We start from the raw sequence: 26,999 nt of genomic DNA, 5'->3' as shown, positions 1-26,999 counted from the left end.
ACTGTTCATATTTTTTCCTAAAATGACTACCAATTTGTTCTCTTCTTCTTTAGGGAACTTCTTGGAAATTATTAATAAATGAAATTGAAGTTAAAGACAAAATAAAGTGTTACTATCTAAAGCTATCAATAGCTAATGTTACTGCTATAAGCTAATGGTCATAGTAACACAGATAAACTTGTCTGGGTCCTGGGCCTGAGACTGGCACATATACATCCACATCTGGGCCGGTTGTGGCTGTTATCCTCCGGCGGTGACTGACAGCTGGAAGTTTTCTGTGTGTGTGCCAGAATTGGTCCAGATGTGGAAGTAGCATCTGACAGTCATGCTGTATATGGGCCAGATTTGGGCTGTGGAACTGGGCATATACTGGCCAAGTATGGACAGGATTTATTTTGCTGTCTGGGAAGGCTGTAGTAGGGAAGTGAGTGTATTTAGTAGAGCAAGGGTGCATTATATTTTTTCTGAATTCAATTCAATTCAATGAATTAATTTGTATGAGGATGAAATTTGCCAAATCTTCTTACAGAAGTTAGATAGTTGCTTTAAAAGTTATCTAAATACCAGATGATTTCAAGGTTTAAGAGACAGTCTCACTTTCCATTGAGTTTAGTCTTCAAACACAACAATCACCAAACCAGATAAAGGTACAGCTACAGAACTCCTGATCCTCTGTTTACGTGTACTTTGTCTTAGTCATTTTATTGACCTGAACCACTTCTCAGGAATTTCTCTGTTGTGAACTTTGAAACTGATACTGAGGTAAAGGTGTTGCCTTATATATTCTTTTAGTATCACAGAAGACGAAGAAGCAGTCTGAAGCTTTGACAAACATTCTCACTGTGGATTTAAATTCTAAAAGTTATTTCTATAATTAAAAACCAGGAATCCTTATATGGCAGCCTCACATGGTATGTTATTTTAAGTGATTTAGAAAGACAACTGTAGTTGAGGTGAGTAGATGTGATTTAATAAATGTTTTTCAGGTACAGAGCCGAGCCCGTCCCCTGTGGTTCTGCTGTTACTGGGTGAGAAACAAAGTGGGAAGAGCTCAGCAGGAAATGCCATCCTGGGCAGACAAGCCTTTCACAAGAAAACAACTCGCAGCTCCAAGGAGACTGGTGCCATCTTTGGAAAACAGGTTAGTTAGTTAGTTAGTTAGTTAGTTAGTTAGTTAGTTAGTTAGTTAGTTAGTTAGTTAGTTAGTTTTCATTTTTGTTAGATAGTATTCAGTTTTGCCGATCTGTACAGAAACACCAACACATGCACATTACAGATCATCATACAGCAATAAACTTAACACATCGTAACATAACAATTACGTGTTGTATCATCACATGAACATGTGCTTGATCACCTCAGTATCTGAGCAGTAGTTGATGTACACTTTTACACTTCAGTCATCATATCGGAATCTAAAGTCTTTCTTGACCTTGACTAAATTTGATCAACCAGGTGACAGTGGTGGACACCCCAGGGTGGCTGTCCTACTCCACCACTCCAGACAGAGTGTCCCAGGAGATCTGTAGAGGTCTGACCCTCTGCCATGCAGAACCAGATGTCATCCTGCTGGTGCTGCCCACTACCACCACCTTCAGCCAGCAGACATGGAAGGCTATGGAGGCCCAATTCACACTGCTCCAAACCCCCATCTGGCAGCGAGCGATGATCCTCTTCACACATGGAGACAAGTTAGGTAAGCTAATGATCGTTTAGTTAATTCAGTCATTCCTCATTCCTCCATGTGTCAGTGTCTTTGCCCTGTGGTTCCCAACGGGGGATTAGCAAACCTCAAGTGCTCCATAGATACATAGGTGACCTTTGTGAGATGAGAGTTGATTCCTCAGCAGTAATCAACTGTGTTATGACAGAACAAAAGAGAACAATAGCCATGTTTTATGGACAAACAGCACATGCTCTATCTAAAGGGAAATCCTCCGTTGCTTTGTAGAATTACCCATGATGTCTACACTCTGTCCAATACAGTGACACAGTCATAATAAAGTGGGTTTAATTTCATATAAATAAAATCAATGAGACAGGACCGATACTGTCTCAATTTTAAATAGAAATAGTAAAGTGGAGCAAATAAATGTAATAGTATAGTAAAGCATAAAAACATCATGGTATAAAAAATAAAAAAAACATTGTAGTATAGTAAGGCATAAAAAAGTAAAACAAACGTCATAGCACAGTAAAGTATAAAATTATATTATGGTATGAAATTGTTAAAAAATGTCATAGTATATTAAGGCATAAAAAAGTCAAAAAAATCATCATAGTATAGTAAGGCATAAAAATTGTCAAATAAAACAACAAAGTATAGTACTGCATAAAATAGTCAAAAAAAGGGTCATAGTATAGTATTGCATAAAATTTTCACAAAAAATCTCATAGTATAGTAAGGCATAAAAATGTAAAAAAAGAACCGTCATAGTATAGTAAGGTATAAAATCATCAAAAACAAATGTCATAATATAGTATTGCATACAATTGACATAGTCATAGTATAGTAAGGCATAAAATTGTCAAAAAAAGGGCATAGTATAGTAAGGCATAAAAATTGTCAAAATAACCGACATAGTATAGTAAGGCATAAAACTGTAAAAAAAAAAAAAAAAAAAAGGCATAGTATAGTACTGCATAAAATTGTCAAAAAAAAACATCATAGTATAGTAAGGCATAAAATTGTCAAAAAAAACGTCATAGTATAGTAAGGCATAAAAATTTGCAAAAAAAAACGTCATAGTATAGTAAGCCATAAAATTGTTTAAAAAACGTCATAGTATAGTAAGGCATAAAATTGACCAAAAAAAACGGTCATCGTATAGTACTGCATAAAATTGACAAAAAAATGTCATAGTATAGCAAGGAATAAAAATGTTTTTAAAAAAAAGTCATTATATAGTACTGCATAAAATTGTCAAAAAAAGGTCATAGTATAGTAAGGCATAAAAATGTCAAAAAACATGTCATAATATAGTATTGCATTCAATTGACTAAAAAATATGTCAAAAAAACGTCATAGTATAGTAAGGCATAAAATTGTTTAAAAAAGGTCATAGTATAGTAAGGCATAAAAATGAAAAAAAAAAAGTCACAGCATAGTACTGCATAAAATTGTCAAAAAAAGGGCATTGTATAGCAAGGCATAAAAATGTCAAAAAACATGTCATAATATAGTATTGCATAAAATTTTCACAAAAAATCTCATAGTATAGTAAGCCATAAAATTGTTTAAAAAACGTCATAGTATAGTAAGGCATAAAAATGTCAAAAAAAACGTCATAGTATAGTACTGCATAAAATTGTCAAAAAAAACGTCATAGTATAGTAAGGCATAAAAATGTCATAGTATAGTAAGGCATAAAAAAGTCAAAAAAATCATCATAGTATAGTAAGGCATAAAAATGTCATAGTATAGTAAGGCATAAAAATTGTGAAAAAAACCATCATAGTATAGTAAGGCATAAAATTGTCAAAAAAAACGACATAGTATAGTGAGGCATAAAAATTGTGAAAAAAAACATCATAGTATAGTAAGGCATAAAAATTAAAAAAAGAAAACGACATAGTATAGTAAGGCATAAAATTGTCAAAAAAAACACCATAGTATAGTAAGGCATAAAAATTGTCAAAAAAAGGTCATAGTATAGTAAGGCATAAAAATGTCAAAAAAAACATCATAGTATAGTAAGGCATAAAATTGTCAAAAAAAGTCATAGTATAGTAAGGCATAAAAATTGGCAAAAAAACCCCGTCATAGTATAGTAAGCCATAAAATTGTTTAAAAAACGTCATAGTATAGTAAGGCATAAAAATTAAAAAAAAAGAGTCATAGCATAGTACTGCATAAAATTATCAAAAAAAGGGCATTGTATAGCAAGGCATAAAATTGTCCAAAAAAAAAATGTCATAGTATAGTAAGGCATAAAAATGTCAAAAAAAAAACCATCATAGTATAGTAAGGCATAAAATGTAAAAAAAAAATGTAGTAGTATAGTAAGACATAAAAATGCCATATTATAGTAAGGCATAAAATTGTGAAAAAAAACATCATAGTATAGTAAGGCATAAAAATTGTCAAAAAAAACGACATAGTATAGTAAGGCATAAAATTGTCAAAAAAAACACCATAGTATAGTAAGGCATAAAATTATCCCCAAAAAAAGGTCATAGTATAGTAAGGCATAAAAATGTCAAAAAAACCATCATAGTATAGTAAGGCGTAAAAATTGTCAAAATAACCGACATAGTATAGTAAGGCATAAAACTGTAAAAAAAAAAAAAAAAAAAAGGCATAGTATAGTACTGCATAAAATTGTCAAAAAAAACATCATAGTATAGTAAGGCATAAAAATTTGCAAAAAAAAACGTCATAGTATAGTAAGCCATAAAATTGTTTAAAAAACGTCATAGTATAGTAAGGCATAAAATTGACCAAAAAAAACGGTCATCGTATAGTACTGCATAAAATTGACAAAAAAATGTAATAGTATAGCAAGGCATAAAAATGTCAAAAAACATGTCATAATATAGTATTGCATTCAATTGACTAAAAAATATGTCAAAAAAACGTCATAGTATAGTAAGGCATAAAATTGTTTAAAAAAGGTCATAGTATAGCAAGGAATAAAAATGTTTTTAAAAAAAAGTCATTATATAGTACTGCATAAAATTGTCAAAAAAAGGTCATAGTATAGTAAGGCATAAAAATGTCAAAAAACATGTCATAATATAGTATTGCATTCAATTGACTAAAAAATATGTCAAAAAAGCGTCATAGTATAGTAAGGCATAAAATTGTTTAAAAAAGGTCATAGTATAGTAAGGCATAAAAATGAAAAAAAAAAAGTCACAGCATAGTACTGCATAAAATTGTCAAAAAAAGGGCATTGTATAGCAAGGCATAAAATTGTCCAAAAAAAAAATGTCATAGTATAGTAAGACATAAAAATGTCATAGGATAGTAAGGCATAAAAATGTCAAAAAAAACCATCATAGTATAGTAAGGCATAAAATGTAAAAAAAAAATGTAGTAGTATAGTAAGACATAAAAATGCCATAGTATAGTAAGGCATAAAATTGTGAAAAAAAACATCATAGTATAGTAAGGCTTAAAAATGTCATAAAAAACGACATAGTTTAGTAAGGCATAAAATTGTGAAAAAAACCATCATAGTATAGTAAGGCATAAAAATTGTCAAAAAAAACGACATAGTATAGTGAGGCATAAAATTGTGAAAAAAAACATCATAGTATAGTAAGGCATAAAAATTAAAAAAAGAAAACGACATAGTATAGTAAGGCATAAAATTGTCAAAAAAAACACCATAGTATAGTAAGGCATAAAAATTGTCAAAAAAATGTCATAGTATAGTAAGGCATAAAAATGTCAAAAAAAACATCATAGTATAGTAAGGCATAAAAATTGTCAAAAAAAGTCATAGTATAGTAAGGCATAAAAATTGGCAAAAAAAACCCCGTCATAGTATAGTAAGCCATAAAATTGTTTAAAAAGCGTCATAGTATAGTAAGGCATAAAAATTAAAAAAAAAGAGTCATAGCATAGTACTGCATAAAATTATCAAAAAAAGGGCATTGTATAGCAAGGCATAAAATTGTCCAAAAAAAAAATGTCATAGTATAGTAAGGCATAAAAATGTCAAAAAAAAACCATCATAGTATAGTAAGGCATAAAATGTAAAAAAAAAATGTAGTAGTATAGTAAGACATAAAAATGCCATATTATAGTAAGGCATAAAATTGACAAAAAAATGTCATAGTATAGTAAGGCATAAAAATTGTCAAAAAAAACACCATAGTATAGTAAGGCATAAAATTATCCCCAAAAAAAGGTCATAGTATAGTAAGGCATAAAAATGTCAAAAAAACCATCATAGTATAGTAAGGCGTAAAAATTGTCAAAATAACCGACATAGTATAGTAAGGCATAAAACTGTAAAAAAAAAAAAAAAAAAAAAGGCATAGTATAGTACTGCATAAAATTGTCAAAAAAAACATCATAGTATAGTAAGGCATAAAAATTTGCAAAAAAAAACGTCATAGTATAGTAAGCCATAAAATTGTTTAAAAAACGTCATAGTATAGTAAGGCATAAAATTGACCAAAAAAAACGGTCATCGTATAGTACTGCATAAAAATTGTCAAAAAAATGTCATAGTATAGCAAGGCATAAAAATGTCAAAAAACATGTCATAATATAGTATTGCATTCAATTGACTAAAAAATATGTCAAAAAAACGTCATAGTATAGTAAGGCATAAAATTGTTTAAAAAAGGTCATAGTATAGCAAGGAATAAAAATGTTTTTAAAAAAAAGTCATTATATAGTACTGCATAAAATTGTCAAAAAAAGGTCATAGTATAGTAAGGCATAAAAATGTCAAAAAACATGTCATAATATAGTATTGCATTCAATTGACTAAAAAATATGTCAAAAAAGCGTCATAGTATAGTAAGGCATAAAATTGTTTAAAAAAGGTCATAGTATAGTAAGGCATAAAAATGAAAAAAAAAAAGTCATAGCATAGTACTGCATAAAATTGTCAAAAAAAGGGCATTGTATAGCAAGGCATAAAATTGTCCAAAAAAAAAATGTCATAGTATAGTAAGACATAAAAATGTCATAGGATAGTAAGGCATAAAAATGTCAAAAAAAACCATCATAGTATAGTAAGGCATAAAATGTAAAAAAAAAATGTAGTAGTATAGTAAGACATAAAAATGCCATAGTATAGTAAGGCATAAAAATGTCAAAAAAAAAATGTCATAGTATAGTAAGACATAAAAATGTCATAGTATAGTAAGGCATAAAATTGTCAAAAAAAAACAACATAGTATAGTGAGGCATAAAAATTGTGAAAAAAAACATCATAGTATAGTAAGGCATAAAAATAAAAAAAAAAAAAACGACATAGTATAATAAGGCATAAAATTGTCAAAAAAAACACCATAGTATAGTAAGGCATAAAAATTGTCAAAAAAAGGTCATAGTATAGTAAGGCATAAAAATGTCAAAAAAAACATCATAGTATAGTAAGGCATAAAATTGTCAAAAAAAGTCATAGTATAGTAAGGCATAAAAATTGGCAAAAAAAACCCGTCATAGTATAGTAAGCCATAAAATTGTTTAAAAAGCGTCATAGTATAGTAAGGCATAAAAATTAAAAAAAAAGAGTCATAGCATAGTACTGCATAAAATTATCAAAAAAAGGGCATTGTATAGCAAGGCATAAAATTGTCCAAAAAAAAAATGTCATAGTATAGTAAGGCATAAAAATGTCAAAAAAAAACCATCATAGTATAGTAAGGCATAAAATGTAAAAAAAAAATGTAGTAGTATAGTAAGACATAAAAATGCCATATTATAGTAAGGCATAAAATTGTGAAAAAAAACATCATAGTATAGTAAGGCATAAAAATTGTCAAAAAAAACACCATAGTATAGTAAGGCATAAAATTATCCCCAAAAAAAGGTCATAGTATAGTAAGGCATAAAAATGTCAAAAAAACCATCGTAGTATAGTAAGGCGTAAAAATTGTCAAAATAACCGACATAGTATAGTAAGGCATAAAACTGTAAAAAAAAAAAAAAAAAAAAGGCATAGTATAGTACTGCATAAAATTGTCAAAAAAACGTCATAGTATAGTAAGGCATAAAATTGTTTAAAAAAGGTCATAGTATAGTAAGGCATAAAAATGAAAAAAAAAAAGTCATAGCATAGTACTGCATAAAATTGTCAAAAAAAGGGCATTGTATAGCAAGGCATAAAATTGTCCAAAAAAAAAATGTCATAGTATAGTAAGACATAAAAATGTCATAGGATAGTAAGGCATAAAAATGTCAAAAAAAACCATCATAGTATAGTAAGGCATAAAATGTAAAAAAAAAATGTAGTAGTATAGTAAGACATAAAAATGCCATAGTATAGTAAGGCATAAAATTGTCCAAAAAAAAAATGTCATAGTATAGTAAGACATAAAAATGTCATAGTATAGTAAGGCATAAAAATTGTCAAAAAAAACAACATAGTATAGTGAGGCATAAAATTGTGAAAAAAAACATCATAGTATAGTAAGGCATAAAAATAAAAAAAAAAAAACGACATAGTATAATAAGGCATAAAATTGTCAAAAAAAACACCATAGTATAGTAAGGCATAAAAATTGTCAAAAAAAGGTCATAGTATAGTAAGGCATAAAAATGTCAAAAAAAACATAATAGTATAGTAAGGCATAAAATTGTCAAAAAAAGTCATAGTATAGTAAGGCATAAAAATTGGCAAAAAAAACCCGTCATAGTATAGTAAGCCATAAAATTGTTTAAAAAACGTCATAGTATAGTAAGGCATAAAAATTAAAAAAAAAAAGTCATAGCATAGTACTGCATAAAATTGTCAAAAAAAGGGCATTGTATAGCAAGGCATAAAATTGTCCAAAAAAAAAATGTCATAGTATAGTAAGACATAAAAATGTCATAGTATAGTAAGGCATAAAAATGTAAAAAAAAAACCATCATAGTATAGTAAGGCATAAAATGTAAAAAAAAAATGTAGTAGTATAGTAAGACATAAAAATGCCATAGTATAGTAAGGCATAAAATTGTGAAAAAAAACATCATAGTATAGTAAGGCTTAAAAATTGTCATAAAAAACGACATAGTATAGTAAGGCAAAAATTGTGAAAAAAAACATCATAGTATAGTAAGGCATAAAAATTGTCCAAAAAAACGACATAGTATAGTAAGGCATAAAATTGTCAAAAAAAACACCATAGTATAGTAAGGCATAAAAATTGTCAAAAAAAGGTCATAGTATAGTAAGGCATAAAAATGTCAAAAAAAACATCATAGTATAGTAAGGCATAAAATTGTCAAAAAAAAGTCATAGTATAGTAAGGCATAAAAATTGGCAAAAAAAACTGTCATAGTATAGTAAGCCATAAAATTGTTTAAAAAACGTCATAGTATAGTAAGGAAAAAAAAAAGAAAAAAAAAAAGTCATAGTATAGTACTGCATAAAATTGTCAAAAAAAGGGCATAGTATAGCAAGGCATAAAATTGTCCAAAAAAAAAAATGTCATACTATAGTAAGACATAAAAAAGTCATAGTATAGTAAGGCATAAAAATGTCAAAAAAACCATCATAGTATAGTAAGGCATAAAATTGTCAAAAAAAAGTCATAGTATAGTAAGGCATAAAAATTGGCAAAAAAAACCGTCATAGCATAGTAAGGCATAAAAATGTCAAAAAAAACATCATAGTATAGTAAGGCATAAAATTGTCAAAAAAAAGTCATAGTATAGTAAGGCATAAAAATTGTCAAAAAAAACGACATAGTATAGTAAGGCATAAAATTGTCAAAAAAAGGGCATAGTATAGCAAGGCATAAAATTGTCCAAAAAAAAAATGTCATAGTATAGTAAGGCATAAAAATGTAAAAAAAAAACATCATAGTATAGTAAGGCATAAAATGTAAAAAAAAAATGTAGTAGTATAGTAAGACATAAAAATGCCATAGTATAGTAAGGCATAAAATTGTGAAAAAAAACATCATAGTATAGTAAGGCTTAAAAATTGTCATAAAAAACGACATGGTATAGTAAGGCATAAAATTGTGAAAAAAAACATCATAGTATAGTAAGGCATAAAAATTGTCAAAAAAAACATCATAGTATAGTAAGGCATAAAATTGTCAAAAAAAACACCATAGTATAGTAAGGCATAAAAATTGTCAAAAAAAGGTCATAGTATAGTAAGGCATAAAAATGTCAAAAAAAACATCATAGTATAGTAAGGCATAAAATTGTCAAAAAAAAGTCATAGTATAGTAAGGCATAAAAATTGGCAAAAAAAACCGTCATAGTATAGTAAGCCATAAAATTGTTTAAAAAACGTCATAGTATAATAAGGAAAAAAAAAGAAAAAAAAAAGTCATAGTATAGTACTGCATAAAATTGTCAAAAAAAGGGCATAGTATAGCAAGGCATAAAATTGTCCAAAAAAAAATGTCATAGTATAGTAAGGCATAAAAATGAAAAAAAAAGTCATAGTATAGTACTGCATAAAATTGTCAAAAAAAGGGCATAGTATAGCAAAGCATTAAATTGTCCAAAAAAAAATGTCATAGTATAGTAAGACATAAAAATGTCATAGTAAGGCATAAAAATGTCAAAAGAAACCATCATAGTATAGTAAGGCATAAAATTGTCAAAAAAAAGTCATAGTATAGTAAGGCATAAAAATTGGCAAAAAAAAACGTCATAGTATAGTAAGGCATAAAAATGTCAAAAAAAAACGACATAGTATAGTAAGGCATAAAATTGTAAAAAAAAAGTCATAGTATAGTAAGGCATAAAAATTGTCAAAAAAAACGACATAGTATAGCAAGGCATAAAATTGTCCAAAAAAAAAATGTCATAGTATAGTAAGACATAAAAATGTCATAGTATAGTAAGGCATAAAAATGTCAAAAAAAACCATCATAGTATAGTAAGGCATAAAATGTAAAAAAAAATGTAGTAGTATAGTAAGACATAAAAATGCCATAGTATAGTAAGGCAAAAAATTGTGAAAAAAAACATCATAGTATAGTAAGGCTTAAAAATTGTCATAAAAAACGACATAGTATAGTAAGGCATAAAATTGTGAAAAAAAACATCATAGTATAGTAAGGCATAAAAATTTTAAAAAAAACACCATAGTATAGTAAGGCATAAAAATTGTCAAAAAAAGGTCATAGTATAGTAAGGCATAAAAATGTCAAAAAAAACATCATAGTATAGTAAGGCATAAAATTGTTTAAAAAAGGTCATAGTATAGTAAGGCATAAAAATGAAAAAAAAAAGTCACAGCATAGTACTGCATAAAATTGTCAAAAAAAGGGCATTGTATAGCAAGGCATAAAATTGTCCAAAAAAAAAATGTCATAGTATAGTAAGACATAAAAATGTCAAAAAAAACATCATAGTATAGTAAGGCATAAAATTGTCAAAAAAAGGGCATAGTATAGTAAGGCATAAAAATTGTCAAAATAACCGACATAGTATAGTAAGGCATAAAATTGTTTAAAAAACGTCATAGTATAGTAAGGCATAAAAATTTTAAAAAAAAGTCATAGTATAGTACTGCATAAAATTGTCAAAAAAAGGGCATAGTATAGCAAGGCATAAAATTGTCCAAAAAAAAAATGTCATAGTATAGTAAGACATAAAAATGTCATAGTATAGTAAGGCATAAAAATGTCAAAAAAAAACATCATAGTATAGTAAGGCATAAAATTGTCAAAAAAAAAGTAATAGTATAGTAAGGCATAAAAATTGGCAAAAAAAACCGTCATAGTATAGTAAGGCATAAAAATGTCAAAAAAAAACATCATAGTATAGTAAGGCATAAAATTGTCAAAAAAAAGTCATAGTATAGTAAGGCATAAAAATTGTCAAAAAAAACGACATAGTATAGTAAGGCATAAAATTGTCAAAAAAAAGTCATAGTATAGTAAGGCATAAAAATTGTCAAAAAACTGTCATAGTATAGTAAGGAATAAAATTGTCAAAAAAAGGGCATAGTATAGCAAGGCATAAAATTGTCCAAAAAAAAATGTCATAGTATAGTAAGACATAAAAATGTCATAGTATAGTAAGGCATAAAAATGTCAAAAAAAACCATCATAGTATAGTAAGACATAAAATGTAAAAAAAAATGTAGTAGTATAGTAAGACATAAAAATGCCATAGTATAGTAAGGCATAAAATTGTGAAAAAAAACATCATAGTATAGTAAGGCTTAAAAATTGTCATAAAAAACGACATAGTATAGTAAGGCATAAAATTGTGAAAAAAAAACATCATAGTATAGTAAGGCATAAAAATTGTCAAAAAAAACGACATAGTATAGTAAGGCATAAAATTGTCAAAAAAAGGTCATAGTATAGTAAGGCATAAAATTGACAAAAAAAGTCATAGTATAGTACTGCATAAAATTGTCCAAAAAAACATCATAGTATATTAAGGCTTAAAATTGTCAAAAAAATGTCATAGTATAGCAAGGCATAAAAATGTCAAAAACATGTCATAGTATAGTAAGGCATAAAAACCTCAAAGTGCAGTAAGCCATAAAATCATCATAGTATAGTGAGGCATAAAAACATCAAAAAAATTTCATCGTATTGTACGGCATAAAAATGTCACAAAACGTAAGAGTATAGTAGGGCATAAAAATTTCATATCATAGTAAAGCATAAAAAAGTCTAAAATTGTCATAAAATAGTATGTCATAAAAAACATTGTACTATAGTAAGGCATAAAAATTTCCAAAAACTTCATATTATAATATGGCATAAATTATGATAGCATAGTAACTCCTAAAAATCTATATAGTATATTCATTGAAAAACTACACTGAAGGTTGCGTTTGCTCATGGGCATCTTAATGGTCATTCAAACACATAAAAACACAGGATCCAGTTGCTGTTCCAATGATTTATTTCAACAGTTCAGGATCAGGTCATTGGTTTACATGAATGGATGGATGGATAGATGGATGATTTTTTGGTTCTCTGTTGTCTTTGTTTGGCTGGTTTGGAGCCTGGGAAAGGGCTTGCGTATGGATGGGTGGGGCTATATAACCTCTGGCTGTGGTTTATGAGATGATGGGTGATTTGCAGGCAAGTATTGCAAGTATTAGACTTGTGACTTAATAGTATGGCATAAAAACATCATATTATAGTAAGGCATAAAACATCATAGTATGCTATGGCATATAATGTGATAGTATTGTATGGCACAAAAATCTCATAGTATATTCAATGAAAAACTACATTGACAGTCGTGTTGGCTCATGGACATCTAAATGCTCATTCAAACACATAAAAACACATGATCCAGTAGTTGTTGCAAGGATTTATTTCAACAGTTCAGAATCAGGTCATTGGTTTACATGAATGGATGGATGAATAGATGGATGATTTTTCTTGGTTTTCTGTTGTCTTTGTTCTCCTGGTTTGGAGCCTTGCAGGGTTTCCATATGGATGGGTGGGGCTATATAACCTCTGGGTGTGGTTATCGAGATGATGGGTGATTTGCAGGATAGTATTGCAAGTATTAAATTTGTGATTTAACAGTAAGGCATAAAAATGTAAAAAAAAAATGTCAATGTATAATAAAGCATAAAATTGCCAAAAAAAATCATAGTATTTGAAGGCATTAAAACATCAAAAAACTTCCTTGCATAGTAAGGCATAAAAATGTCGCAAAACGTGTGTGGTAAGGCAGAAAACATCATAGTATAGCGAGTCATAAAAATCTCATACTATAGTCATTGAAAAACTACACTGAAGGTTGCGTTGGCTCATGGACATCTTAATGCTCATTCAAACATATACAAAGACAGGATCCAGTAGCTGTTCCAATGATTTATTTCGACAGGTTATTGGTTTACATGAATGGATGGCTGGATAGATGAATGATTTTCTTTAAACATCATAGTATAGTAAGGCATAAAAAAAATTCAAAGTATAGTAAGTCATAAAAATATCATATCACAGTATAGTAAGGCATGAAAACATCATAGTAGAGTAAGGCATTAAAAAGACATAGTATAGTAAGGCATAAAATTGTGAAAAAAAACATCATAGTATAGTAAGGCATAAAAATTGTCAAAAAAAACACCATAGTATAGTAAGGCATAAAATTATCCCCAAAAAAAGGTCATAGTATAGTAAGGCATAAAAATGTCAAAAAAACCATCGTAGTATAGTAAGGCGTAAAAATTGTCAAAATAACCGACATAGTATGGTAAGGCATAAAACTGTAAAAAAAAAAAAAAAAAAAAAGGCATAGTATAGTACTGCATAAAATTGTCAAAAAAAACGACATAGTATAGTAAGGCATAAAAATTGTTTAAAAAAGGTCATAGTATAGTAAGGCATAAAAATGAAAAAAAAAAGTCATAGCATAGTACTGCATAAAATTGTCAAAAAAAGGGCATTGTATAGCAAGGCATAAAATTGTCCAAAAAAAAAATGTCATAGTATAGTAAGACATAAAAATGTCATAGGATAGTAAGGCATAAAAATGTCAAAAAAAACCATCATAGTATAGTAAGGCATAAAAATGTAAAAAAAAAATGTAGTAGTATAGTAAGACATAAAAATGCCATAGTATAGTAAGGCATAAAATTGTCCAAAAAAAAAATGTCATAGTATAGTAAGACATAAAAATGTCATAGTATAGTAAGGCATAAAATTGTCAAAAAAAAACAACATAGTATAGTGAGGCATAAAAATTGTGAAAAAAAACATCATAGTATAGTAAGGCATAAAAATAAAAAAAAAAAAACGACATAGTATAATAAGGCATAAAATTGTCAAAAAAAACACCATAGTATAGTAAGGCATAAAATTGTCAAAAAAAGGTCATAGTATAGTAAGGCATAAAAATGTCAAAAAAAACATAATAGTATAGTAAGGCATAAAATTGTCAAAAAAAAGTCATAGTATAGTAAGGCATAAAAATTGGCAAAAAAAACCGTCATAGTATAGTAAGCCATAAAATTGTTTAAAAAACGTCATAGTATAGTAAGGCATAAAAATTAAAAAAAAAAAAGTCATAGCATAGTACTGCATAAAATTGTCAAAAAAAGGGCATTGTATAGCAAGGCATAAAATTGTCCAAAAAAAAAATGTCATAGTATAGTAAGACATAAAAATGTCATAGTATAGTAAGGCATAAAAATGTAAAAAAAAAACCATCATAGTATAGTAAGGCATAAAAATGTAAAAAAAAAATGTAGTAGTATAGTAAGACATAAAAATGCCATAGTATAGTAAGGCATAAAATTGTGAAAAAAAACATCATAGTATAGTAAGGCTTAAAAATTGTCATAAAAAACGACATAGTATAGTAAGGCAAAAATTGTGAAAAAAAACATCATAGTATAGTAAGGCATAAAATTGTCCAAAAAAACGACATAGTATAGTAAGGCATAAAATTGTCAAAAAAAACACCATAGTATAGTAAGGCATAAAATTGTCAAAAAAAGGTCATAGTATAGTAAGGCATAAAAATGTCAAAAAAAACATCATAGTATAGTAAGGCATAAAATTGTCAAAAAAAAGTCATAGTATAGTAAGGCATAAAAATTGGCAAAAAAAACTGTCATAGTATAGTAAGCCATAAAATTGTTTAAAAAACGTCATAGTATAGTAAGGAAAAAAAAAGAAAAAAAAAAGTCATAGTATAGTACTGCATAAAATTGTCAAAAAAAGGGCATAGTATAGCAAGGCATAAAATTGTCCAAAAAAAAAAATGTCATACTATAGTAAGACATAAAAAAGTCATAGTATAGTAAGGCATAAAAATGTCAAAAAAACCATCATAGTATAGTAAGGCATAAAATTGTCAAAAAAAAGTCATAGTATAGTAAGGCATAAAAATTGGCAAAAAAAACCGTCATAGCATAGTAAGGCATAAAAATGTCAAAAAAAACATCATAGTATAGTAAGGCATAAAATTGTCAAAAAAAAGTCATAGTATAGTAAGGCATAAAAATTGTCAAAAAAAACGACATAGTATAGTAAGGCATAAAATTGTCAAAAAAAAGTCATAGTATAGTAAGGCATAAAAATTGTCAAAAAAAGTCATAGTATAGTACTGCATAAAATTGTCAAAAAAAGGGCATAGTATAGCAAGGCATAAAATTGTCCAAAAAAAAAATGTCATAGTATAGTAAGGCATAAAAATGTAAAAAAAAAACATCATAGTATAGTAAGGCATAAAATGTAAAAAAAAAATGTAGTAGTATAGTAAGACATAAAAATGCCATAGTATAGTAAGGCATAAAATTGTGAAAAAAAACATCATAGTATAGTAAGGCTTAAAAATTGTCATAAAAAACGACATGGTATAGTAAGGCATAAAATTGTGAAAAAAAACATCATAGTATAGTAAGGCATAAAAATGTCAAAAAAAACATCATAGTATAGTAAGGCATAAAATTGTCAAAAAAAAGTCATAGTATAGTAAGGCATAAAAATTGGCAAAAAAAACCGTCATAGTATAGTAAGCCATAAAATTGTTTAAAAAACGTCATAGTATAATAAGGAAAAAAAAAGAAAAAAAAAAGTCATAGTATAGTACTGCATAAAATTGTCAAAAAAAGGGCATAGTATAGCAAGGCATAAAATTGTCCAAAAAAAAATGTCATAGTATAGTAAGGCATAAAAATGAAAAAAAAAGTCATAGTATAGTACTGCATAAAATTGTCAAAAAAAGGGCATAGTATAGCAAAGCATTAAATTGTCCAAAAAAAAAATGTCATAGTATAGTAAGACATAAAAATGTCATAGTAAGGCATAAAAATGTCAAAAGAAACCATCATAGTATAGTAAGGCATAAAATTGTCAAAAAAAAGTCATAGTATAGTAAGGCATAAAAATTGGCAAAAAAAAACGTCATAGTATAGTAAGGCATAAAAATGTCAAAAAAAAACGACATAGTATAGTAAGGCATAAAATTGTAAAAAAAAAGTCATAGTATAGTAAGGCATAAAAATTGTCAAAAAAAACGACATAGTATAGTAAGGCATAAAATTGTCCAAAAAAAAAATGTCATAGTATAGTAAGACATAAAAATGTCATAGTATAGTAAGGCATAAAAATGTCAAAAAAAACCATCATAGTATAGTAAGGCATAAAATGTAAAAGAAAATGTAGTAGTATAGTAAGACATAAAAATGCCATAGTATAGTAAGGCATAAAATTGTGAAAAAAAACATCATAGTATAGTAAGGCTTAAAAATTGTCATAAAAAACGACATAGTATAGTGAGGCATAAAATTGTCAAAAAAAAAGTCATAGTATAGTAAGGCATAAAATTGTAAAAAAAAAGTCATAGTATAGTAAGGCATAAAAATTGTCAAAAAAAACGACATAGTATAGCAAGGCATAAAATTGTCCAAAAAAAAAATGTCATAGTATAGTAAGACATAAAAATGTCATAGTATAGTAAGGCATAAAAATGTCAAAAAAAACCATCATAGTATAGTAAGGCATAAAAATTAAAAAAAAAAAAAAAAAAAAAGGTCATAGTATAGTACTGCATAAAAATGTCAAAAACAACGTTATAGTATAATAAGGAATAAAAATGTCAAAAAAAAGGTCATAGTATAATAAATGCATAAAACTGTCACAAAAATGTCATAGTATAGTAAGGCATAAAATTGTCAAAAAAATGTAATAGTATAATAAGGCATAAAAATTTCAAAAAAAAACACCATAGTATAGTAAGGCATAAAAATTGTCAAAAAAAGGTCATAGTATAGTAAGGCATAAAAATGTCAAAAAAAACATCATAGTATAGTAAGGCATAAAATTGTTTAAAAAAGGTCATAGTATAGTAAGGCATAAAAATGAAAAAAAAAAGTCACAGCATAGTACTGCATAAAATTGTCAAAAAAAGGGCATTGTATAGCAAGGCATAAAATTGTCCAAAAAAAAAATGTCATAGTATAGTAAGACATAAAAATGTCAAAAAAAACATCATAGTATAGTAAGGCATAAAATTGTCAAAAAAAAGTCATAGTATAGTAAGGCATACAAATTGGCAAAAAAACCCGTCATAGTATAGTAAGCCATAAAATTGTTTAAAAAACGTCATAGTATAGTAAGGCATAAAAATTTTAAAAAAAAGTCATAGTATAGTACTGCATAAAATTGTCAAAAAAAAGGGCATAGTATAGCAAGGCATAAAATTGTCCAAAAAAAAAAATGTCATAGTATAGTAAGACATAAAAATGTCATAGTATAGTAAGGCATAAAAATGTCAAAAAAAAACATCATAGTATAGTAAGGCATAAAATTGTCAAAAAAAAGTCATAGTATAGTAAGGCATAAAAATTGGCAAAAAAAACCGTCATAGTATAGTAAGGCATAAAAATGTCAAAAAAAAACATCATAGTATAGTAAGGCATAAAATTGTCAAAAAAAAGTCATAGTATAGTAAGGCATAAAAATTGTCAAAAAAAACGACATAGTATAGTAAGGCATAAAATTGTCAAAAAAAAGTCATAGTATAGTAAGGCATAAAAATTGTCAAAAAACTGTCATAGTATAGTAAGGAATAAAATTGTCAAAAAAAGGGCATAGTATAGCAAGGCATAAAATTGTCCAAAAAAAAAATGTCATAGTATAGTAAGACATAAAAATGTCATAGTATAGTAAGGCATAAAAATGTCAAAAAAAACCATCATAGTATAGTAAGACATAAAATGTAAAAAAAAATGTAGTAGTATAGTAAGACATAAAAATGCCATAGTATAGTAAGGCATAAAATTGTGAAAAAAAACATCATAGTATAGTAAGGCTTAAAAATTGTCATAAAAAACGACATAGTATAGTAAGGCATAAAATTGTGAAAAAAAAACATCATAGTATAGTAAGGCATAAAAATTGTCAAAAAAAACGACATAGTATAGTAAGGCATAAAATTGTCAAAAAAAGGTCATAGTATAGTAAGGCATAAAATTGACAAAAAAAGTCATAGTATAGTACTGCATAAAATTGTCCAAAAAAACATCATAGTATATTAAGGCTTAAAATTGTCAAAAAAATGTCATAGTATAGCAAGGCATAAAAATGTCAAAAACATGTCATAGTATAGTAAGGCATAAAAACCTCAAAGTGCAGTAAGCCATAAAATCATCATAGTATAGTGAGGCATAAAAACATCAAAAAAATTTCATCGTATTGTACGGCATAAAAATGTCACAAAACGTAAGAGTATAGTAGGGCATAAAAATTTCATATCATAGTAAAGCATAAAAAAGTCTAAAATTGTCATAAAATAGTATGTCATAAAAAACATTGTACTATAGTAAGGCATAAAAATTTCCAAAAACTTCATATTATAATATGGCATAAATTATGATAGCATAGTAACTCCTAAAAATCTATATAGTATATTCATTGAAAAACTACACTGAAGGTTGCGTTTGCTCATGGGCATCTTAATGGTCATTCAAACACATAAAAACACAGGATCCAGTTGCTGTTCCAATGATTTATTTCAACAGTTCAGGATCAGGTCATTGGTTTACATGAATGGATGGATGGATAGATGGATGATTTTTTGGTTCTCTGTTGTCTTTGTTTGGCTGGTTTGGAGCCTGGGAAAGGGCTTGCGTATGGATGGGTGGGGCTATATAACCTCTGGCTGTGGTTTATGAGATGATGGGTGATTTGCAGGCAAGTATTGCAAGTATTAGACTTGTGACTTAATAGTATGGCATAAAAACATCATATTATAGTAAGGCATAAAACATCATAGTATGCTATGGCATATAATGTGATAGTATTGTATGGCACAAAAATCTCATAGTATATTCAATGAAAAACTACATTGACAGTCGTGTTGGCTCATGGACATCTAAATGCTCATTCAAACACATAAAAACACATGATCCAGTAGTTGTTGCAAGGATTTATTTCAACAGTTCAGAATCAGGTCATTGGTTTACATGAATGGATGGATGAATAGATGGATGATTTTTCTTGGTTTTCTGTTGTCTTTGTTCTCCTGGTTTGGAGCCTTGCAGGGTTTCCATATGGATGGGTGGGGCTATATAACCTCTGGGTGTGGTTATCGAGATGATGGGTGATTTGCAGGATAGTATTGCAAGTATTAAATTTGTGATTTAACAGTAAGGCATAAAAATGTAAAAAAAAAATGTCAATGTATAATAAAGCATAAAATTGCCAAAAAAAATCATAGTATTTGAAGGCATTAAAACATCAAAAAACTTCCTTGCATAGTAAGGCATAAAAATGTCGCAAAACGTGTGTGGTAAGGCAGAAAACATCATAGTATAGCGAGTCATAAAAATCTCATACTATAGTCATTGAAAAACTACACTGAAGGTTGCGTTGGCTCATGGACATCTTAATGCTCATTCAAACATATACAAAGACAGGATCCAGTAGCTGTTCCAATGATTTATTTCGACAGGTTATTGGTTTACATGAATGGATGGCTGGATAGATGAATGATTTTCTTTAAACATCATAGTATAGTAAGGCATACAAATATCAAAAAAATGTCATAGTATAGTAAGTCATAAAAATATCATATCACAGTATAGTAAGGCATGAAAACATCATAGTAGAGTAAGGCATTAAAAAGACATAGTATAGTAAGGCATAAAATTGTCAAAAAAAATTCATAGAATAGTAAGGAATGAAAACATCATAATATAGTAGGGTATAAACTTGTCAAAAAAAAGTCATAGTATAGTAAGGCGTTAAAAAAATAGTATAGTAAGGCATACAAATATCAAAAAAATGTCATTATATTACGGCATAAAAAATGTCATATAAAAGTAAAGCATAAAAAAGGTCATAGTATAGTGAGGCATAAAATTGTCAAAAAAGATATACTGTAGTAAGGAATTAAAATGTCAACAAAAATTATTATAGTATATTAAGGCTCTAAAATGTCAAAAAAAAATATCATAGTATAGTAAGGCATAAAAATGTCAAAACAATGTCATAGTATAGTATAGTAAGGTGTAAAAAAGGTCATAGTAAAGTAATACATAAAATATTTCATTGTATAATAAGGCTTTAAAATGTCAACAAAAATATCATAGCATAGTAAGATATAGAAATGTAAAAAAAAATGATATAGAATAGTAAGGCATAAAAATGTCAAAAACAATGTAATAGTATAGTAAGGCATAAAATTGTCAAAAAAAAGTCATAGTATAGGAAGTTGTAAAAAAAGGTCATAATATAGTAAGGCATTAAAACGTCAAAAAAAAGGTCATAGTATGGTAAGGCATAAAATTGACAAAAAAATGAAATAGTATAGTAGGGTATAAAAATGTAAAAAAAAAAAAGTCATAGTATAGTAAGGCATAAAAATATTTTTAAAAAATGTCATAGTATAGTAAGGCATAAAAATGTCAACAAAAATGTCACAGTATAATAAGGCATAAAAATGTAAAAAAAAAAAAACGTCATAGTTTAGTAAGGCATAAAATTGTCAAAACAAACGTCATAGTATAGTAATGCATAAAAATTGGCAAAAAAAACGGTCATAATATAGTATTGCATAAAATTGACAAAAAAATGTCATACTATAGTAAGGCATAAAAATGTTTAAAAAACGTCATAGTATAGTAAGACATAAAAATGTTTTTAAAAAAAGTCATTGTATAGTACTGCATAAAATTGTCAAAAAAAGGGCATAGTATAGCAATGCATAAAATTGTCCCAAACAAATTGTCATAGTATAGTAAGACATAAAAATGTCATAGTATAGTAAGGCATAAAAATGTCAAAAAAAATTGTCATAGTATAGTAAGACATAAAAATGTCATAGTATAGTAAGGCATAAAAATGTCAAAAAAAAACATCATAGTATAATAAGGCATAAAAATTAAAAAAAAAAAACGACATAGTATAGTAAGGCATAAAATTGTCAAAAAAAAACACCATAGTATAGTAAGACATAAAAATTGTCAAAAAAAGGTCATAGTATAGTAAGGCATAAAATTGTCAAAAAAAATGTCACAGTATAATAAGGCATAAAAATGTAAAAAAAAAAAAACGTCATAGTTTAGTAAGGCATAAAATTGTCAAAACAAACGTCATAGTATAGTAATGCATAAAAATTGGCAAAAAAAACGGTCATAATATAGTATTGCATAAAATTGACAAAAAAATGTCATACTATAGTAAGGCATAAAAATGTTTAAAAAACGTCATAGTATAGTAAGACATAAAAATGTTTTTAAAAAAAGTCATTGTATAGTACTGCATAAAATTGTCAAAAAAAGGGCATAGTATAGCAATGCATAAAATTGTCCCAAACAAATTGTCATAGTATAGTAAGACATAAAAATGTCATAGTATAGTAAGGCATAAAAATGTCAAAAAAAATTGTCATAGTATAGTAAGACATAAAAATGTCATAGTATAGTAAGGCATAAAAATGTCAAAAAAAAACATCATAGTATAATAAGGCATAAAAATTAAAAAAAAAAACGACATAGTATAGTAAGGCATAAAATTGTCAAAAAAAACACCATAGTATAGTAAGACATAAAAATTGTCAAAAAAGGTCATAGTATAGTAAGGCATAAAATTGTCAAAAAAAACACCATAGTATAGTAAGGCATAAAAATTTTCAAAAAAAACACCATAGTATAGTAAGGCATAAAAAATGTCAAAAAAAGGTCATAGTATAGTAAGGCATAAAATTGTCAAAAAAAAGTCATAGTATAGTAAGGCATAAAAATTGGCAAAAAAACATCATAGTATAGTAAGCCATAAAATTGTTTAAAAAACGTCATAGTATAGTAAGGCATAAAATTGACAAAAAGAGGGCATAGTATAGCAAGGCATAAAATTGTCCAAAAAAAAAATGTCATAGTATAGTAAGGCATAAAAATGTCAAAAAAAAGTCATAGTATAGAAAGGCATAAAAATGTAAAAAAAAAACATCATAGTATAGTAAGGCATAAAATTGTCATAAAAATGTCATAGTATAGTAAGGCATAAAAATTGGCAAAAAAAAACGTCATAGTATAGAAAGCCATAAAAATGTAAAAAGAAAACATCAAAGAATAGTAAGGCATAAAATTGTCAAAAAAATGTCATAGTATAGTAAGGCATAAAATGAAAAAAAAATGTAGTAGTATAGTAAGACATAAAAATGCCATAGTATAGTAAGGCATAAAATTGTGAAAAAAAACATCATAGTATAGTACTGCATAAAATTGTCAAAAAAATGTCATAATATAGTAAGGCATGAAAATTGGCAAAAAAATGGTCATAATATAGTAAGGCATAAAAATGTTTAAAAAACGTCACAGTATAGTAAGGCATAAAAATGTTTTTAAAAAAAAATCATTGTATAGTACTGCATAAAATTGTCAAAAAAAGGGCATAGTATAGCAATGCATTAAATTGTCCAAAAAAAATTGTCATAGTATAGTAAGACATAAAAATGTCATAGTATAGTAAGGCATAAAAATGTAAAAAAAACGGTCATAATATAGTACTGCATAAAATTGACAAAAAAATGTCATAGTATAGTAAGGCATAAAAATGTCAAAAAAAAACATCATAGTATAGTAAGGCATAAAAATTGTAAAAAAAAAAACAAAAAAAAAACGACATAGTATAGTAAGGCATAAAATTGTCAAAAAAAACACCATAGTATAGTAAGGCATAAAAATTGTCAAAAAAAGGTCATAGTATAGTAAGGCATAAAATTGTCAAAAAAAACCACCATAGTATAGTAAGGCATAAAAATTGTCAAAAAAAGGTCATAGTATAGTAAGGCATAAAAATGTAAAAAAAACATCATAGTATAGTAAGGCATAAAATTGTCAAAAAAAGTCATAGTATAGTAAGGCATAAAAATTGTCAAAAAAAAAGTCATTGTATAGTACTGCATAAAATTGTCAAAAAAAAGGGCATAGTATAGCAATGCATAAAATTGTCCAAAAAAAATGTCATAGTATAGTAAGACATAAAAATGTCATAGTATAGTAAGGCATAAAAATGTCAAAAAAAACCATCATAGTATAGTAAGGCATAAAAATTGTCAAAAAAACACCATAGTATAGTAAGGCATAAAAATTGTCAAAAAAAGGTCATAGTATAGTAAGGCATAAAATTGTCAAAAAAAAGTCATAGTATAGTAAGGCATAAAAATTGGCAAAAAAACATCATAGTATAGTGAGCCATAAAATTGTTTAAAAAACGTCATAGTATAGTAAGGCATAAAATTGACAAAAAAAAGGGCATAGTATAGCAAGGCATAAAATTGTCCAAAAAAAAAAGTCATAGTATAGTAAGGCATAAAAATGTCAAAAAAAAGTCATAGTATAGAAAGGCATAAAAATGTAAAAAGAAAACATCATAGAATAGTAAGGCATAAAATTGTCAAAAAAACGTCATAGTAAAGTAAGGCATAAAAATGTCAAAAAAAATGTCATAGTATAGTATGGCATAAAATGAAAAAAAAATGTAGTAGTATAGTAAGACATAAAAATGCCATAGTTTAGTACTGCATAAAATTGACAAAAAAAATGCCATAGTATAGTAAGGTATAAAAATGTTTTTTAAAAAAATGTCATAGTATATTAATGCATAAAAATGTCAAAAACAACGTCATAGTATAGTAAGACATAAATTTGCCAACAAAAATGTCATAGTATAATAGTGCATATAAATGTAAAAAAAAAAGGTCACAGTATAGTAAGATATAAAATTGTCCAAAAAAAAGGTCATAGTATAGTAAGGTATAAAAATGTTTTTAAAAAATGTCATAGTATAGTAAGGCATAAAGATTGTCAAAAAAACGTCATAGTATAGCAAGGCATAAAAATTGTCAAAAAAAAGGTCATACTATAGTAAGGCATAAAAATCTAAAAAAAAAAACCCATCATAGAATAGTAAGGCATAAAATTGTCAAAAAAAAGTCATAGTATAGTAAGGCATAAAAATATAAAAAAAAAACAAAAAAAAACAGGTCATAGTATAGTACTGCATAAAAATGTCAAAAACAACGTTATAGTATAATAAGGAATAAAAATGTCAAAAAAAAGGTCATAGTATAATAAATGCATAAAACTGTCACAAAAATGTCATAGTATAGTAAGGCATAAAATTGTCAAAAAAATGTAATAGTATAATAAGGCATAAAAATTTCAAAAAAAAAAAAAAAAAAGTCATAATATAGTAAGGCATAAAAATTCTCAAAGAAAAAGGCATATTGCCCCAGCAGACTGCAGCATAAAAAAGTACACTGGCCACCACTGACTGGTGGGAAAAAAAAAGAAAGAAAGAAAGGACCCAGGCCCAGAATTCAAACTCAAAAGACATAAAAACATCATTAAATAGTCATCATTTGTGGACAAACTCTGCATGCTCTGCCTGGAAAGACGGACACATTAATTTTAGCTAGCTGTACTGGAGGGATTTTTACTGGCAATAAAACATGAGAGACGATATTTAACTTAATAGAAACATAGCGAATTTAATGCAAAACAAATAATACTCAACCAATAAAGCCAGCATCAACTTTTATCTGCGTTTGAGGTCATGAATATTGTTTTGTCCACAGACACTCTGTTGCTCTGAGGATTACCCATAATCCTTTGCCATTACTACTCAGTGTAAGTACAGTAGGTGGCCTAGTTCTTCCATTTAATGGGATTTAACCTGAACCTTTTCAACTATGTTACAAATACACAATATTATTTTCACTTCATCAGGCTATAAAATTTTACTTTTTCCTTGCGAAAAACTGGATATTTTGAACAGCTTGAAATTCATGTCTTCACTACAGCCATATTGTGTGTACAGGAAGAAAAAGTGACAGGAGAAAGAGCATAGGAACCATAAATGGGTTTGTACAGCTTATGAGTATTGGAACAGATTCATGACATTTACTGTGTTTATGTTGATGAAGGAAACTATAAACTAGAATTCATAAACATAAAAATTAGTTTAGTTAAAGGACATGAGTAAACATGGTACGGTCACTGAGGCTGTACTTAAGCACTGCTTTGAGCTAAATGGTAACATCTGACATTAGCATTGATGCAGGTTACCACATATGTAAAAAGGTTCACAACATTTGCTAATTAGCCAACCAATGATGTTATTTGTGCTGCAGGAGGCGTGTTAATCCAGGAGCACATAAGGCGAGAAGATCGGACTCTCCACTGGCTGCTGGAGCGATGTGGGAACAGGTATCAGGTTATGTCCAACCAGTCCAGGACCTCGGAGGTTCAGGTTAAACAACTCTTTGAGAAGATCCAGAAGATGATGGAGGTGAACAAGCGTCCCAGGGAAATCCAGAACATGATGTACACCCAGCTGAGACGCGATGTGAGCATGAGGGTGGAGGAGAGGAGGTGGCAGGGGAGAGTAGAGGACATAGAAATGACAGTGATGGGTGATGTGCGTGACAGGAGGTCAAGACCAAGGCGGCAGATATCCTCAAAATGGCAACAAATGTCCAGAGGTACATAGGAACTTTGTCATTTTGCCCACAATCAGCAAAAAAACTGGAATAAAACATGTATAAGTTGTGTAACATGTGAAAACCTCTGCACTGTGTGTAACTGCAGGATTCTCAGCAGAGCCCGTTGTGTTTAAACCTGCCCTCGGCCTCATCCTGCTAGGAAGGAGGAAATCAGGGAAGAGCTCAGCAGGCAACTTGATCCTGGACAGAGAAGAGTTTCAGACCAACATTAAGACCACAAGGTGCTCTGTAGGCTACAGGGAAGTATCAGGGTGGTCTGTCACGGTGGTCGACACCCCCGGGTGGAGTCTGTTCGGTCTGGCCAATCCTGAGCAGGTCAGGACAGAGATCAGTCTGAGCCCGTCTCTGTGTCCTGTGAGAAGCAGAGTGGCGTTCCTGCTGGCTGTTCCGGTGGACTCGTTCAGAGAGAAGGACAGACGAGCTGTGGAGACATACCTCAGTGTCCTGGGGGACAACGTTTGGAGAAGCACTGTGGTGTTGTTCACCTACGGAGAGGTGCTGAGAGGAAAGGCGATACAGAAACACATCGAGGGGAAGGGGAAGCCTCTTCAGTGGGTGCTGGACAGATGTGGTCGCCGGCATCATGTGTTTCATACAGGAGACGAAACTGAAGTCACTCAGTTAATGCAGAAGGTGGCGCAACTGTAGAAGTTATTTCAAAACAAAAAATAAAGAGAGAATCTTTTCTTTAAATGAACAAATCACCAATTTTGCACATGAATCAGTTTACTCATGAGGAGCACTACAAGTGACTAAATAACAAGATATGCCATTCTTCTTTTCTTTTTTTTATCTGTCTGTTATTTGTGGAAGTGCAGTACTAAATCAATGGAATAAATATGTACAATGTGTATTTCATTGTGATCATCACTGCATGAGGACAAGATGAACATGTAATAATGCAAATGGTACAAAAATG

At 28.4% G+C, this 26,999-nt stretch overlaps 1 protein-coding gene across 1 annotated transcript; it reads left to right on the top strand.

Moving 5' to 3' along the window:
* Positions 1 to 895: 895 nt before the first annotated feature.
* On the top strand, positions 896 to 26,920 carry LOC130167710 (GTPase IMAP family member 8-like). The gene is made up of 5 exons (XM_056374174.1): positions 896 to 911; positions 993 to 1,141; positions 1,456 to 1,696; positions 25,709 to 26,059; positions 26,166 to 26,920. The coding sequence occupies exons 1-5, from the start codon at positions 896 to 898 to the stop codon at positions 26,726 to 26,728; spliced, it is 1,320 nt and encodes a 439-aa protein (XP_056230149.1). The 3' UTR covers positions 26,729 to 26,920.
* The last annotated feature ends 79 nt before the right edge of the window (positions 26,921 to 26,999 follow it).

The sequence above is a fragment of the Seriola aureovittata genome, chromosome 4 (assembly GCF_021018895.1).
Source record: "Seriola aureovittata isolate HTS-2021-v1 ecotype China chromosome 4, ASM2101889v1, whole genome shotgun sequence".
NCBI lineage: Eukaryota > Metazoa > Chordata > Actinopteri > Carangiformes > Carangidae > Seriola > Seriola aureovittata.
This window is presented reverse-complemented; position numbering and strand designations above follow the sequence as displayed.

Coding starts and splice junctions, on each gene's coding strand:
- LOC130167710 (XM_056374174.1), top strand. Junction 1,697..25,708: donor CACACATGGAGACAAGTTAG/GTAAGCTAATGA, acceptor TTTGTGCTGCAG/GAGGCGTGTTAATCCAGGAG. Junction 26,060..26,165: donor ATGGCAACAAATGTCCAGAG/GTACATAGGAAC, acceptor GTGTAACTGCAG/GATTCTCAGCAGAGCCCGTT.